General features: G+C 36.8%; 2 protein-coding genes across 14 annotated transcripts in view; one reads left to right on the forward strand and one right to left on the reverse strand.

Annotated features, from left to right (window-relative positions):
- LOC145725803 (uncharacterized) lies at positions 1–14,500 on the forward strand. 9 transcript variants are annotated; one of them, XM_081974667.1, is made up of 18 exons: positions 1–341; positions 1,523–1,624; positions 1,679–1,860; positions 1,923–2,083; positions 6,236–6,395; positions 6,519–6,661; positions 6,795–6,982; positions 7,031–7,141; positions 7,246–7,476; positions 7,535–7,696; positions 7,757–7,869; positions 7,924–8,153; positions 8,220–8,734; positions 10,200–10,331; positions 10,411–10,628; positions 10,679–10,853; positions 10,907–11,045; positions 11,238–14,500. In XM_081974667.1, exons 1-18 carry the CDS (start codon positions 249–251, stop codon positions 11,288–11,290), a joined length of 3,108 nt encoding a protein of 1,035 aa, XP_081830793.1. In that variant the 5' UTR covers positions 1–248; the 3' UTR covers positions 11,291–14,500. The 9 variants fall into 9 exon arrangements, with proteins under 9 accessions (XP_081830793.1, XP_081830800.1, XP_081830792.1 ...); XM_081974666.1 differs by having other exon boundaries at positions 2–341; positions 10,408–10,628; XM_081974670.1 differs by having other exon boundaries at positions 2–341; positions 10,212–10,331; positions 10,408–10,628.
- The window catches only part of LOC145725807 (facilitated trehalose transporter Tret1-like), a 14,310-nt gene continuing 12,118 nt past the window's right edge, over positions 14,475–16,666 (reverse strand). For all 5 annotated transcript variants that reach the window (XM_081974698.1, XM_081974696.1, XM_081974697.1 and 2 more), the window contains 4 exons: positions 15,880–16,164; positions 15,629–15,828; positions 15,347–15,571; positions 14,475–15,299 (listed from right to left, as the gene is read on the reverse strand). In XM_081974698.1, the coding sequence (XP_081830824.1) occupies positions 14,679–15,299; positions 15,347–15,571; positions 15,629–15,828; positions 15,880–16,164 (1,331 nt within the window). In that variant the 3' untranslated portion in view covers positions 14,475–14,678. The remainder of the gene's footprint in view (positions 15,300–15,346; positions 15,572–15,628; positions 15,829–15,879; positions 16,165–16,666) is intronic.

Consider the following 16,666-nt stretch of genomic DNA (forward strand, 5'->3'; position numbering starts at 1 on the left):
TGTCACTTTGGGGTTTAGTAGTAGTGAGTTTTGTGTAATGCCTAATGGCGGAGAGAAAAAAATGTGATTTTTTTTCCCTTTTTACCAATTTTGAACCGTTTTAGACAATAAACGGTCTTGTAAATTCGAACTAGACGTTGTTAGTGTGCTTGTAACAGTTATGGACATGGTCCAGTCGTGTAGCAAGTAGTGCATTTCGTCGTCAGTAAAGTGAAGGTTTTATTTTTGTGTAATTGGGCTTTTTGGACATGGCCCCATTGCCTGATAATGATAAAACCCCGGACAAAAGCAGACAGGACAAGGATAAGGCGAGTCCGAAAGAGGCCCAAAAAGATGAAAATGTGAGTGAGGAAAATACGACCTTGTTAAGTGTATTTAAATTTGCATTTAATAATAGTACTGGCCTCATCTGTTAATAGACAGTGCCTTGTTTACCACCCAGTTTTTTTATAACTGATTTTCTGATAGAAAAATACTATTAAAGCCTAGACACAAACCCTTTAATTAGGCTGCATGATATCCCATTGTTTCATAAATATTTAATGACAGGTACATAGGTTTTGTCCTCCCAATTGCAACCTGAACCATTTCAAGGTCTTTTCATTTACACTCTCCCAACTTTTAAGAAAGATAAACTTTACATTCTCATGCAGGTTTTGACCCAATATACATTTTCAATGTCCTGCTTATTCTGTCTTTGTTTAGGCTGCTAAAATTAAGATGTTTCTTGGCTGCTCCTTGCATGCTGATGTGGGCGGATGTAATGGGTATATTAATAAAATTTTCATTGAAGTTACAAAATATGTAGGATTCATTTTTTTTGCAATTCATCATTTTGTAATTTAATGTGATTTATGCAGGAGGAATTTTTTTTTTTGGTTCAAGAAAAATTAATATAAAAAGAGAAAAACCATTGCAGAACCATAATTTTGATAAACATGTAGCACACACTTTATCAACCACATAATGTATCAGTTTACAGGCAGATGTAATATCATTTTTGACAGTTAGTCACAAGAAAATAGAAATCAATCAACTTTTCTGATAAAGTGGTCATGTGAACAACTGTAACATAATGTGTCATTAGTTTGTTGTTGTCTTTTCTGATCATTGTTTTCCTACAGATAATTTTCATTTTTGCATATCTGTAGACTGCTGTAAACAGATAAAACACAAAAGAGTGGAAATTAAAGTTACTGCTTTATAGTGAAGCAGGACAGTAATAAAAAGTGAATATTTGGTTTAATCCTGGTTGTATAGTGAATCTCTTTAATTTAGTTAACAGAATGAAATTACCACACCTCAGGAACACATTTCAGACAAATTTATTAGTTTAAAGTCAGCAAAATTGCAGGAATTATTCTATTGTTAGTAGATGGCTCAGTAGACAATGTTGAAAACATTAATTTTACTGGATGGAATGACCCAACTCAAAATCTAATTATGATTTGTTTATAGAAAGAACAATAATAACAATATTAGAACAATGCTTATTATCAACAAATGGTCATTTTTTTTTTAGGAGGTATCAGATTTGAATGATAGAGAATTGAAAGCTTTGCTGGACGAAGCTATGAACTACAAAAACCCCAAAGATCGAGAAGGAAAAAGCGAACTTTTTAATGTAAGAAACATAATCTCCAATTCGGAACAAGTTCCAAAAACTTTAAATTTCTAGGACTTACTACTTAAAGCAGAAGAAACGGAACGTATAGCGAGAGCCACTTCAGCAAGTGGTTCAGAACAGGTTCGTCATTGTAACCCGGCCGCTCGTAGACACAGACATACTGGAGGTCCTAGAGGGCGCCGTTACGTGGGGCCCTCCACTTCTGGTTTGATGGGTAGAAGCGTGAGTGAAAGGTGAGCTTTTGGATATAAAAAAATATCGTTGGCGGTTGCTCGAGCCTTAAGGGGGGTTCCAGGGGTACTCATGGTGGTTCCCTGGATAATTTGGCTAAGGAAGAATTGTACGATGCCACGTGTAGACGATTGCGTGGACGGAAGTCCAGTACAAGTTCTAGTGGTGCCTCATCCAGTTATGGGTGTAATCAAGTTAGAGTGAGTGCCAGACAACGAGAAGGAGGTAAGATTTTAATAAATTTACTTAGAGTGGCGTTTTTCTTGTGATTGTACCTACCTTGTTTGAATTCCATTATTTACTTAAAATTTCGATTTTATTAAATTAACTTTGACTTAACTAACGTTACGTTTATACACCTCAGTAAACTGTCACAATTTAGTTGTTTGAGAATGCGTGTTCGAAAAAGGTTTATGTTAAACAGAATTATAATATGAGGTAAACTTTTTGATTTTTTAATGGCTATAATCTGATTTATATGGTTATTATATTTACCCACAACGAGGTTATATGGCAATAGAGTTTATAGACCCGCAGTGCTGACAAACTTGCATGTAGATTTTTAATTTATATACTTTTCCATTTTAAGCAGCCTGTATAACATTAACCCTGTTCCGGTATATTAAAGTCCCTTGCCCTCTCATTAAGAGCTCTGCTAATTCCCATTTTGGCCCAGGTCGAATTATAGTATAAAGTTTTTATTGCGTTTTGGAGGGTTTTCTCCCTGGAGCTATTAAGGGCGTGTAGTAAGACCAAAAACAGTAAGCACCTAAAAAAAGTAAAAGCCCCTACTGGGGATTTCACCGTTGAATGATAATTACGTGGACCGCGGTCATTGTTCTATCGATTACTGTTTACAGACCAGTTATAATATCTTGATTAGAATTTAAAATGTCTTGTATACCAGGATTCGAGGTCAGCTAATAGTCCCATTTTGGGGCGATAATATCTTCGCGGTGGCGGGTATGAATTTTGTAAGTGGCACGAAAAAATCAATTGTGTTAATTATGGTCGTTTCGCATGAGGCCTTTCATGCCAGAGTAGACCCAGAGAGGTTATGGGCCGGCACGACGTATGATCCATAATCCATAAAACAGTCAGGTTCCGACGCTAAGTAGGAGGAGGTGTATGAAGTGCGAACGAGGGTTATACTATGTAGACGAAAGCGTAAAAAACAATTAACCGACTCGGGGGAATAATGCGGTGGTCGGACAGGGGCCAGGGGGGTTTCTAATGGCATTTTCGGTGTACGATACCCAATCGAAGAAAGTGCGTTCCGTGTATTTTTTGTTGGATGATCCTAAAGGTGGTAAGCTTTCCTCTGAGAAATTTGAAAAATGGGATTCTTCCAGTCAGTCTGGTGAGTGCATTTATTATTATTTAGCTCACGGTAAATCTGATTGGGATTGTAAATTATTTGAATTTTTCCAAAAAAACTCTTTAGCTTGAAATTTATATTGGGACGCTCCTGTCTTATCAGAAGAAAAACAACTTAGCAAGTGAATCTAATCCCTGGAATCATTGGCATCTTTACATTAACAAGGAGTCAGGCAAAAGCTCTAATCATAATTTTTATTGTTTTTTGTTTTTTTTTACAACAATATGCTGAGGCTCTTGTCATTACTAAGGGAACCTTTGTTTTTAAGTACCAAATTAAACAAAAAAATTATAGAGATACCCTGTACCTTTACTTTAATAACCCTTAGAAGTGTGGTATCTGCAGAATATATACAGGAAGAGCAGAAATTGATTGTGCACAGGTGCAATTGTGGTATTTAAGTTAAAAATTTCAAATTCCATTTTTTGACTGGTGTGTAATAATTGTTTCGTGTGGTACAGCTTAACAAAAGATCTACAATCTTTCAATAGTTGAAAACCTATTTTTTATTTATTTTATTAGCAACTTTTTTGAATAGTTTGTTTTTAAGTTTAAAACTACGTGGGATAGTGTTCTAAACAACTAGCAAATTGCAAAAAAAGCAGCAATATCATGCATTTTCAATTAAAAAAATTTAATAATGAGTTCACATGTGCAGTATTTGCCTAAATCGTAGTACGTGATTTGTGATTGGTCAAAAAGAAGCTAGCAAGCTGAGAGCTGCTTGTTTTGACCAATAACAAACTACCCACTGAGCTGTCATTCGCGATCCATCGAGCGTGCTGAGCAAATTTGACGTCACGATGACGTAATTTGACAGTTGGTCAAAATACTGTTATGTTAAAGTACGTCATCGTGACGTTAAATTTGCTCCACGCTCCATGGAATGGAAGGTGAAAACGAATGACACACACTTTATGGTTTTGGTTTTTTTTTTGGTGGCGTTTGACAAAATTGTAAATTGTTGTTAAATAATTTAGAATTTTAAATGGCCGTCTTAAGCCCTCGTAATTTGCTCATTAAAATTTCATATGTTTCATGCTTTTATTGTACTTTTCTAATATACCATTGTAGAGAAAGTTCCAGTTAACGACCGGTATTTTTACGTCCGGATAAATTGACATAATTGGCAAATAGAATCGTCTGATTTTACAGTTTTTTCCAGAGGTTTGGTACTCTCCTAAACCAATTCTATTAAATATAAATTTAGGATGTAATGCAGGCAATTCGGCATTTATTAATTGTATCCCGTATCACCCGATAGAGAGAAAACAAAATGCATCCAACTTGAACTGGCCAATCAAGGACATTCGCCTCTCCTTCCCTGAATAATTCGGTATTGGCAACAGTGTCGTTTCGAATTCCTGCGACGACAAGCCGACAACGTTGGATCGCTCGTACAACGTCAAAATTGCACAAACACACATAACCCCAAATCTCGTAGTTTCGACTTTCTCGTATCATCTGAATGTTGGGACTTTTACTAATTTGGGGTCCCTCGGAGGGCGCAGCGACCAACTAACATGTGATCCGGTGCGTTTTCAGTCGGTTTAGTGTCTAGGACTAGCGTTTCGGAGCGGATTCGGGGTCGTCGATATCGTCCCAAAGTCGGGCTCGAAAATTTTGAAACGTCATGGCGGAGGATCGTCCCAACTTGTTGAAAGGTTCCAAGGAAAGAGCGGACAGGAACGGACTGCTAAAGTCCGCTTCCGGGGCTCCGGTGAGATGTAAGTGACTCGGGGATTCGCATGACCCTTCAGTAAAACCACATTTAACCCTCAGGTCAGGATAGGTAAATATCTGTGATCGATTTTCATCGTCCTTGTGGCCCGATTTCGTCTATATCAGCAGGAAGATTTTAATTTGTGTTAAGTTTTAATTGGCTCATTATGCAACTTTTAATCATTCTCCTAGTTTTACATCTTTGGGCGGTGCTCTCCCCGCCCTTCAGATAAAGTTTGTACCCTACTGGTCAAACCTAACTGATAAGCTGATAAGTACATTCCTGACATTCTGTGTTTATGAACCAAGACAAACCAGAAACATTATGCAGTTTTTTGGTGTTCTCCAGTTTCTTTGTTCCCAAATGAAACCTTGAATGTACTTCCATGGTTTATGATTTTATATTTCTCAATTTAACCATTTTTAGGCCTTTTTAAATTAGTCACCCATTGGCTAATTTATATTATTTGCTTCTTGACCATACAGTAAATCTGAAAGTTATCAAACTGTTTTTGTGTGAAAAATTTTAAATGTGTTTGCAGAAAGATTATTTCTAAATTTCAAATTTGTACTTAATGGTTAATTAATTTTTTTATGAAAAATAGTAGAAAATAAATTACATTTCTTTAATTTTTAATATGATTTTTTTCTGAATGTCCTTACCAACAGAATACTCTTCAGACACATTTGATTTATTTAAGGATTTGTTGGAGGTTCATTGCATTATTACCTAGGAAGAGTTGCATTTTATTTATGACATGAGCAAAGTTAACTTTTATTTGCACCAGGTCTGTTAAGATTCATTACAATTTTTCCTTGGTAATTATCGAGTTATAAAAGCTCATTGTTAAAAGCGTGTAATCCATTTTAGTTGATTTAAGTATTTTTGTACATTTGTACAGGATTAATGGTCAAATTTGTCACTGAAGGTATGATTTCAGTCCCTAGGAAGCACAATTAATTCTTCGAAAAGTCAGTTGCTACATGTTACGTTTCAAAGTCCCTGTAAGATATCTTAAGTTGCATGCAACTGCAAATTGAATAAACTTGCAAAAAGTAGTGTAGGTAATAGCGCAAATTTTACATATCAATATTTCCGGAACTTAATTTGATTCATTTATTCTACTAGTGTGTTACTGTATAGCTTACGCTGAATCACGTTTTTGTTATTGAGATAAGAAAACAATTGTTTCCAACAAAAGTGAAAAAAATCTGTGAGGCATTTTTTGGTGTTTATTACATATCTGCCTTGGTGATAACACACTTTTTATTTACAGGCAGTCTCCCGAGCAACGTCAACTCGGGCGATACTTCGCGCGACTTTCTGGAAGAGGCGAAACGCAGCAAAGAACTGAGACAAGACAAGGAATATGTGGTGGTCGACATGGAGAAAGAGCGACTCCTCGAGAGCGATCTACTACCCAGGTATATCGTATGGTAAAAATCCCCATAATACTTGGGTTAAGGTGACGGTGGTGTGAGGAGTAAAAAAATATCTCTTGATTCACAAATCAGCCTAATTTTCAGTTTGTGTGGGAAGTGTTAAGTTTTCCATTTTAGGGGTTACGAGGAACGGCTGATTGATGGCGGAGGATCAAGCCGGGCTAGTTCTTCGGCTTCCGGACCTGGGGAGACTCACATGACGTCTACCGCAATAATTCCAGCTAAATACACCAGCAAAGCCACCTTACAAATACAACAATGTAAGATTTTTTTTTGGTTGTTATATCAGCAACAGTAGTTCATTTATAGTTCTTTCACTTGCACTTTAATTTTTAATTTTTTTATAGGTAATATAAAGATTGAATATTTGTTATTTGATACATGTTTTAACAGCCAATCGTGCCTCTAACGTAGACGATCCAATACAATTTGGCGGGGTGCAACTGCTGGATGGGGTTGCTGTTACGTCTGACGATAGGCGGATGTGTCTTGAGGATGTAACGAAAGCGGTGCAGCCGAGCAAAGTCCAAGTCATTTTTCCGAATCATCCTGCCGGAAAACCTCCCAATTTGGAGGAAAAGGTTAGTCTCATTTTTTTGTTTTTGAGATGTTTTTGTTACGTCAAATAGTTTTTCTATTTCCAGAAAACGGACGAGAACGGTAACGCTCTCCAGCAGACCAAAGAGAAAAAGAAGAAAAAACAGACTGATAAGAATGTTGTAGTGTTTAAAGCCGAAAGTGTAAGTATTCAAAACAGTTTTAGTACCGGAAATTTAGTTTAACATTACTAATTAAACGAATCCATTTAGTATACAACATAATCTAACTTTACATTCAATGACAGATTGCGGGCCACAAGTCAGAAATAATCGACAATGTGGAGGAGCTGCTTCAGTTCATTGAAGGTCCCAAAGACAACAACATCAAGTCTCGAACGCCTCAAACGAAATCTAAGCAGCTTCACAAGCAGCACAATTCGGAGGATGGAGGCGCTAAACCTAAAAAGCGACACACGAAATCTGGTAGTAAAGAGTTGAGCGCTGGAGGACCAGAAGATGGCCGTCACGAATTAAAAGTAACCAGCCCGTGGTTTTATTATGGTGTGGTAATAGTATAATTCGGTTGGTTTGTAGAAAAGCAATTCTCTTGGCGAAATTTCTGGTATGAAATTGGACAGAGAGTTTGAAGGGTTTGGTAAAAACAAGAAAGACACAGAGAACGAAAATGTGGTGTTGCGAACCAACAAACCGGCTATCGATCGAGCTCGCGAACGTCGTTCTTGGGGCAATGTGGAAGTACGTCTGTTTTAGGTGTCTTTTGGTTAAATCGCAAATTTACTTTGATATTTTTTGCAGCCTCACTCATTCCAAGGCCTATACAACGCGTCATCTATGGAAAATCTTGAAACCGCCACCGATAATTGGGAGGTAACGAGGCCGAAAAAGAAGAGCAAAAAACGACGAAACAGGTATGTTTCCTGTTTCACTCTGAAAATGTATGAGTTTTATTATAATTGGAGTAGTGTAAGCAGTGCCAGTGGTGCCAGGCAAACGTCTTCAAACAGCGGAATGTCATCGTTGGTCAGTAACGAGGATCGACGGACTCGACGAGCGCCAACTCCCGATCTGGGAGCTCCGTCGAACGCCAAAATCACGCGTTCGATGCCTCACAGTGAAAAAAGCAACGACTCCTCCGATGTGGACTCTGTTCATTCTTTGCCAATAGATGGGCCAATTTCTTATGCTGACATAGGTATACAGTTTACGTCATTTCACTTGAATTGTGCTTCACATTGAATGATTGTTTTTCTTCTTAAAGCCAAAAACAGTGAAAAGAAAAAGCCCAGTCCAGAGAAGCAGGAACGATCACCACAATCCAGTAAGGAAAGGTCACCCCAACCAACTGCAAAATCTCCACAAGAAAGTGATGTTAAGATCTCCACCCCACCAGCTGTCACTGTACAACAACAGGACAAACCAATTCCAACCACGCCGGCCGTTTCAAGTAGTAACAATCCGATCAACAAAACGTCAGTGCCCGACGTGAACAACATTAAAAGTTTTCCCGCGATCACCGGCATCATGACTAAAACGTCGGTTACCGCGACCGTTAGTCTGCAAACTAGTGACAAGGCTGTGCAATCGATCTTGAGTTATGAGGAGACTTTTGTGCGAGAAAAAGCCCCTCTCAAGGCGGCGGTGTCGGCTCCGCTCAGCAGCAGCGCCGATTCCAACAAAGAGAAACGGAGTAAAGTGGGCGGAAGCTTGAGCGAACCGCCCAGCAGCGTTCAAGGATTTTTCCAAGCTGGCGATCAACTGCACGGCGAGATGTCGGTGAGTTTGACACTTTGTTTCTATCGCGTTGCATACGCTTATTGTTTGTTTTTGTTATGAGAGAGTGAGAATGCAGGAGAAATGTTTTTTGCCTCAAATTTCATGTTTTAGTTGCCGTAATGTCAGAGAGCCTCGAAAAACTCGAAACTTTTGTTGGTTTGGTAGTTACGTCCTTTATAACATAAATACTCACCTGTTAATGTGTCTGACATCATCTACTGTCTTAATTGGGTAACTTTTCCATTTTTAGGTCATAAAATAAGTTTTTATTGTGGTGTAATACTTAAATGGCATCTTGCTTAATGAACCTAAATAACGACTGTCTTAAAACAGCCCGATGTAATCAATATAATTAACATACTGCTTATCAAAATAAAATACAGTAAATTACAACAAAAGAGACATGTACAAGCCCATAAATTGACTATCCTACATCCTACATGCGAATTTTATAAATGGGCTTTCCTTTCTATCACGCCAATCTAAAAAGTTTTAGGAAGGTTTTTTATCATTAAATGTGTTTTAAACCTCGTTTTTTTTTATTATTAGTCAGTCATAGTCATTATATCATGTTTATTATGGGTAAATCGTTTACTATCAACATATCAGATTACTCCATATTGGTTTTGTTAAAAGGTCCAATAAAAGTGACTAATTTGATTAGAGGGCTGAGGACTAGTTAACTTAAATTGAAAATTCATAAATGGGGATTTTTATGGCACAACTGGGGGAAAACCTTGAGTGTGACAATATTTGCTTTATGAACTAGGTAAATGGATGTAGAGGAATTACTGAAAGTATTATCAATATGAAATATAGTTATGACACATAAGGGCAAAAAGCATTCCTCTCCATAACAGCTTGGTCATGGTTTTTGTTGTCACGCTTGCGTGTGGGTGGTTTAATCGCTTTTTCATATCGTAACTATCGCTTCAGAATGTTTGCATTAATTTTAAAGTATATCTAATACATTGTAGGTAATATAGTGGTAAGTATAATGTGGAGCTTAGTAGGTTAATCATTCAAACCTAGAAACGAAACGATATTCATAAAAAGTCCACACATTTTCTTCAACCGTCAGAAATTAGAATAACAAATGGTGACATAATGACTTAGTGCATATAAAATGCATTATTCATTTTCATTGTGGTGCAATCGTTTTGTCTTATCAGAGAATTTTTAAGTGGTTAAGCGTAACTGATAATGCCACATTCTCCCAGTTTGTTTTGATCGAAAGTGTGGCTTTAATACGACCGCTCCGGTTGTCGATTAACTAAAATCGTAAGTACTTTATCGTGCATGTATCACATAGTAACTGGCATCACTCTCATTCACCATCACAAGTCTAACAAAAAGGTTAGATTTGTTGAAACACCGACCACACCGTCGGGACACACACAAACCACATACCAAGGCCCATCAAACCCATTGATCACATGAATCCACCCACTCAACCTTATTCCAGTTCTTTTCGCAGCTTATGAGGGATTCCGCCCACTACGTAACCGCCCAGCGGATGCCGCCCGATATCGTTGACGTGTCCACTATTGAGAAAATACAACTGATGAACTGTTCTGGTTTAAGCGGATCTCCACCAGTAAGTAATGTTTACCGTTGTATTTGATTGATTGATTGATTGTTTGATTTTGATTTGATCAATGCTGTATTTACAGCAGAGTGTTCCCAACGCCGCATCTACGCCTTCAACAGACGCGTCGTCACCACAACAAAGCGGTACCAAAACCAAGCGGAAAAAGCCTGCTACCAATGGCGGTTACACTCCCAAAGGGCTCAATAATTCAAAGAACTACTCTGGCGACAGTGTCGCCCCAACTGTCTGTGATACTACTACAAATATGGAAGAGGAAGACGAGATTAGTAAACTGGTTAACGGGTAAGTGTGCGTAAGAAAGATTTTCCTAAATCACCTGGAGATGTTTACAGACTACCCGAAGAAGATCTGTCTTCAGACCCAAACAGTCCTCCTCCCGTAGTTATTTTGTCCGGCGTGTCCAAAGAAGTGCCCTCTGGTCTAGTATTCGGGTTCGATATCAATGAACAACTGTTGCTCGAGGATTCGAGCTGTCAAATGCTCGACAACGTTGTAGTTAGGGATAATGTGAGTAAAAATGATTCAGGGACTTCGATCAGGCTCATAGGTGGCTTTTTTAGGATATTACTCAAACTAGTATAGAAGACCCTTTGCCGAGTCGGGGGGTGGACGAGTGGATAAAACGTTATAAACCACCTCCTAACGATCGGGGTCCCCCTAAACACAATCATGACAAAATCGTTAGTTTTATAGCGACAGGTAAGTGTTTAAAACTAGTTTATTGCGTTTTATTCAAGGCATTTACTTTGATACCAAAAACCAGTGAGGAATAAAAAATCGATTTTCATACATTATGCTAAAGTAAATGTTTTGTATGGTATATGTTGTATTTGCTGTGTGATTTGAGGTTGTGCAAGTAAAGCTCAAAACTTTTTTTCTTTTAACTTGCAGCCTGGGATAACGTAGTAAGCCAACAAATACAATATTACTCCGAGAGTTTATAAAAGGACTGTTTGTCGATATTAACTAGTGAAACAAGTGACTGTATTCGTAAAAAGAAACCTAATTAAGGAAAGTGCTTAAGACTAAACATTTTTAGTAATTTAAAGCGAAATAGGTACACATTTAATAGACTTATTTATTTAATAATGATTGAAAGTGAGTGAAACGTGAAATCATTTAAAACGGTACTAGTCATACGAGAAAATAACACGCAAATGGTTCATTTTTTTTTCTCTTGGTAAGTACAGTTGTCTGTCGTTTAATTGTCGATTGAGAGATACTTTGGTTAATGTGTTATTTACGTCTCCCTCAAGTTAAAACGAAAAGAAACGTGTACTAATTTTATCAGTGTCTAAAGTACTCATATCAAAACGGGAGGACATTTTTGGTTTCAAAAAACAGGTGCTACTCCCTTTACGTAAAATGTAACACAAATAAGACGAAAACGCTTACTTAAATAACGCATATCCCGGGAAGTGCTCTACAATACAATATGTGATAAACCGGCTCGGGAATTGTTAATAAAAATGTGTAGCCGAAACGTCTCCGACGTCTACCCCGGGATAAATGCTAGTTTGTATATAAAGAAAAAAGTTGAAAAAAAAACTTCCAAATAACCTAAAAATAGTGTATAAACCCGTGATGTGTGCGGTCGTATGTAGTACAGTCGAAAAATGGTTAGTTGGTGTGGTTTTAACTAGAAGAAGACTCGTTTAGGTCTTTATCCTTTCTAAGCCTAAAAGTGTAAGCAGTTTTTATTATAACCACTCATTGTATACACTTATTTACATTCATTTATTATTTAAGGTGGTATTTGTGAGATTAATGACTTAGAGTAAAATTTTGATAAAACAATCTTACTATTGAAGGATAAAGACTTGCCACCCATTTAGGGAAGCATATTAATGGAAATATTACATAGATGTTTGCTTGTTTTTTTCATGCCTTGAGGTTCTTCCACGAAATTCATATCAGTGTGTTCTTCTGTATTTATTTGCCTGTTTGTAGACGACTTCCAAGCTGAGCTGAACTTATTTTTGTTAATGTCAAACTGTTTGTTTTTGATGAAAGCAGGGTGGTAAAGCTTGGAAACTCGGTGTGAATTGGTCATGAAAAACTTTTTGCTTTAGTAGCTACAAGATGTATTATATTATATAAAAATAAAATCGTGTAAAAAATATTAAACAAGGGAATCAAGAGATGTAATACTTTTAAATAGTACGAACTAAGTTGCAACTATCATTGTGTGTTGTTGGATATAATAAGATGTGATAATAATTTTGCTAGGGTAACAAATTTACGATCCAGTTGATTGTAAGAGACGATTAAATATTGTTCCGACTACATTCAGAGCCAATTAGGGACAGTGCTACGCTGATATCGATCGCGGCTTTCCAATAAACTTGCAAGTTGACGAAAGTGCATGTGATGATGGTTTTCGATCTCAAATATAGTATAACCACGCCAAATTTGTTTATTGGGAAGTCGGTGATAAGTTTAACGAGTATTTTGCACGTGTCCGTGTACTGTTATCTCGGTTACAGGGTATCTCCAAATAGTATTTGACGCAAAAACTCAAAACTGTTTTAATTTCTTTAAAAGTTCTTAACAAGAAACTTTTTTTAACTTGCCTAATCGGTTTTTGCTCTTTAAGAAAGTGGCAAAAATGCAAAGTATAAAAAATGAGCTCTTTTAAGAACTATTTTTATTTATTGTCTGCCGTATATATTGGTTGTTTCAAAACTATGCATAGGAAGAAGATTATTCTAAATAAATGCTCTAGACATAGATGGAACGGGATGTGATGTGATTGTTGGTCACAAGATGTCAAACAGTATTTCTGCTGAAATGGTCATGTGATCAACTGCGGCATGAAGTCACTTTTGTTTGTTTTTGTCTACTACTTATTACTAGGCTGACCAATATAAATTGTCAAAATTCAATTTTTTCTTTTTGGGGTTTGTTAATTTTCGTATATTATAACTAAAATACTGGTTTACTAGAAATATGTTTAGCCTCCCAGTTGTAAAACAAATAATTTTCTCTATCTACTTTTCAGTACCTTTGAAAGTTTCAATTAAGCCTTTATACACAGTCGTCATATTTACGAATTTGTCATCAAACGGAGTTCACCCTGTATGGTATGCGGTAAAGTGCCATAAACTAAAAACACGTGCAAAACGCTAGTATTTTCTCTTTAATAACATGATTAAAAATGTCAATGTTGTAGGAATTTCTAATAACAAAATTGTATTGTTTAGTAATAAAAACAAATCAGGAACCAATGCGTGTTGGGTTAATAATAATACTTATTATTAATGGACTAATCGTAGAGAACGTAATTAAATAAAAAATTGCATTTAATTTGTATGCCTTTACGCTTGAACATCAATTTGGATCCAACGCGGAACTAAACAAACTCGACTAATAAACGTGTAGTTTATCAAAGAAGAAAATAATGTAAAGTATGTATAAATATATAGCTATATGAAGTAATAATATTGTAAAAGGCTAAAAAAAAACAACAAAACAAAAACGTTTAGTTTTTTAAGACGACTAGTTGTTTTTTCGAACCTTAGGAGATTTTTCACTATAGGTTTTTATACGGATCTTTTTGATTTGAAATCGAGGAGGCGGCTGTACGGCTTGGAAGTCTTAAAAAAATGTCAACTACTGTGTAGCCAGCCCATCCGGTCCTCAAAATACCTACATACGATGATAAGTAGAACTAAACTAAATTTGTATAATATTTGTTATGTTTTTGTTTTCCAATTTTAGGATTATATTCAGTCGAAGCGTATTGCTGGAGATTTTCAAAGCGCGCAACCTTTTTTGCACGTTCACAGAAAATCGTTGTGGAAAACACCAGTAATAGGCTTCCAGTTTTTTTTTTTGCAAGTGGAGGTTCCTTTTCGTTTCGTAGCAATAACCGAAAAAAAATGTTTTGTACCAGGATTATAATTATTTTATTTGACAATATTTGGAAACGCAATAATGTCACGGTATAATCAATATTAGCGCTTAGTTTTTGGAGAAAGTACAAAAACTGGGTTTGAAGCCACTTTCTCAGCGAAACCAGAATTTTTATGGCACAGTTACTTGGGAGCTGATATACATGATTGTTATGATTTTTTTTCTCAAACCAACGTTATATTGCTTTATATATGAGAAGAAAAAAAAAACAGAAATAAATGATTATTTATTCTATTAAAGCTGTGTTATTGTAGCTACTAGGATATTCTTTATAACCTAAAAGTAAAACTTTTTGTTTTATACATTGTTTTTATAAGCATATTTGTACACTTTGGCATTCTATTGTAGGTATCATTATTTTATCACAAAATATAACTTTCTTAAGTACAAAAATAGAACCTTTAACGCAAAAGTTTTTCACACAACTTCTTTCTGTTTATTGTTGTTCCCATTTTCTGCCAACATTTTTTCAACTTGTTTGGTTTTTGGCTCCGTATGTCCAATATACACAAACCGAGTTTTAAAATAGTTCGTTATATCGGTCAGCTTCATTCCGAACGTTTCCGGCAAGAAAATGAAGGAATAAACGGCCCCACCGAGACAAATTATCCCGAAGAACCACTGCAGATTGCTAGCTCCACCGAAAAAGTCGCTCATTCCATAATAACTCTGCAGGGCGACGAACATTATCACGCAACACAAACTGTAACTGACCGAGTAACCGATTCCGCGGATTTCCAATGGGAACAGTTCTGCAATCAGCATGTTTGGAATGGGAAGCATCCCTAAAGTGGAGGCGACTACGTAGAAAAGAAGAGCGGCCACTGGCACCCATTTCAAGCTGGTGGTTCCTTCTTGAATCCATCTGGTCCATAGACCAGCCACGAACATACAAGAAGCCATCAGAGTGCTACTGACGAATATTAGCGACCTTCTGCGGTATCTTTTCAAAATGTAAATGCTGGTCACTGACATGATTAGTCGTACCACTCCAATCATAATGGAGGCGAAGTATCCATTAATACTACTACCTGCTTCCTGTAATTAATATACTAAGTGAAAGAAGTGGAGATATCTTTAGTTACCTGGATGAAGGTTATGCTATAAAACATGGTGATGTAAATCCCCGAAAAGTGTTGGAAGAAAAACAGTCCAGTCAGGATTACCAATGGCTTCCACCCAGTAGGTTTTAAAAATTCCCCCACGATAAACTTGACCCCTCTTTGATTTTTTAACTTTTGTTGCTCTTCCTTTTTCTTTTCCTGCTCTTCTTGCAGTAACTTGTATTGCAAGTCTGCAAAAGTTTCTTGCTGTAATATTAGTAATTTATTGTTAGATGGTGATTTTGTTGGGTAACTCGTAACTACCTCTCTGGGAGGTTTCTGGTACTTGTGAATCCACTGCAAGCTCTTCCTAGCTTGTTCGTATTTTCCCCTCAAAATCAACCAGGAAGGACTCTCGTGAATGATTATGCACACCAAACATGGCACCACAATGAAAACGTTGCAAATCCAGGCTAAAGTGCGCCAGTGCAGGTACCAACCACCCAAATACGTCAGCACCATTCCTACAAATCTCTCATTATTCCACTTTATTTGGACAAAACACTCTAACCAACCTAAGGAAACGTAAGCGGGTGCGATAGCCATTAAGGACATTCTCAAATTGGAACTGGCAATTTCGGTGATGTAAACGATGCCCGGACTGGTACCCCATGCAGAGGACACGCCCACCAGGAGTCGTCCCAATATGATTGTGGTAACGTTATTGGCCAGGGCGATCATGGACCAACCAATCACACCCGGAATACCAGCTATTTTGATACAGTTCAGTCTACCCAAATTGTCCATTATGATACCGCTGAAAATGGACGCTGGTGGGATCACCACTATGAGAACGCTCGCTGAAATTAGTATTTTTATGTTGTAAACAACAGTTGTAATTTTTATAAGAATAACAAAAATTTACTTAAAAAGTCACAATGTGTCAATTTCTGATAAATTGATGTGACTAACTGTCGAATAACGTTCACATTCGTTCTGATATGTCACTTTATATAGCCTATTGAATTGTATTGGTGGTCTGTTCTCTCTTTTTTAAGAAGATATTTTTCTCTTCTAGTTTTCCCATGATTGTAAATAACAACTAGTCTTTACAACATGGTTACTATGTAAACTTGATTCAAATGTACTACTCTCTTAAGTAGTTATTTGATTTGAATAACGTGTTGAGGGGGACTCGGTTGGCAAATAAACATTTCCTATTTGCACAAGCTAACGTTTGTCGCTTCATTGGTAAATAAAAACGTCTAAGGAAAACCCGAGATTATACAATTTATCAAACGTATATGATAGGAAGTGAATATTTTTAATATTACCAGCTTCTATTACAGTACATCAATTATA

This window comes from Ips typographus, linkage group LG3 (assembly GCF_016097725.1).
Source record: "Ips typographus isolate SLU linkage group LG3, UJ_Ityp_2.0, whole genome shotgun sequence".
In the NCBI taxonomy this organism is placed as follows: Eukaryota; Metazoa; Arthropoda; class Insecta; order Coleoptera; family Curculionidae; genus Ips; species Ips typographus.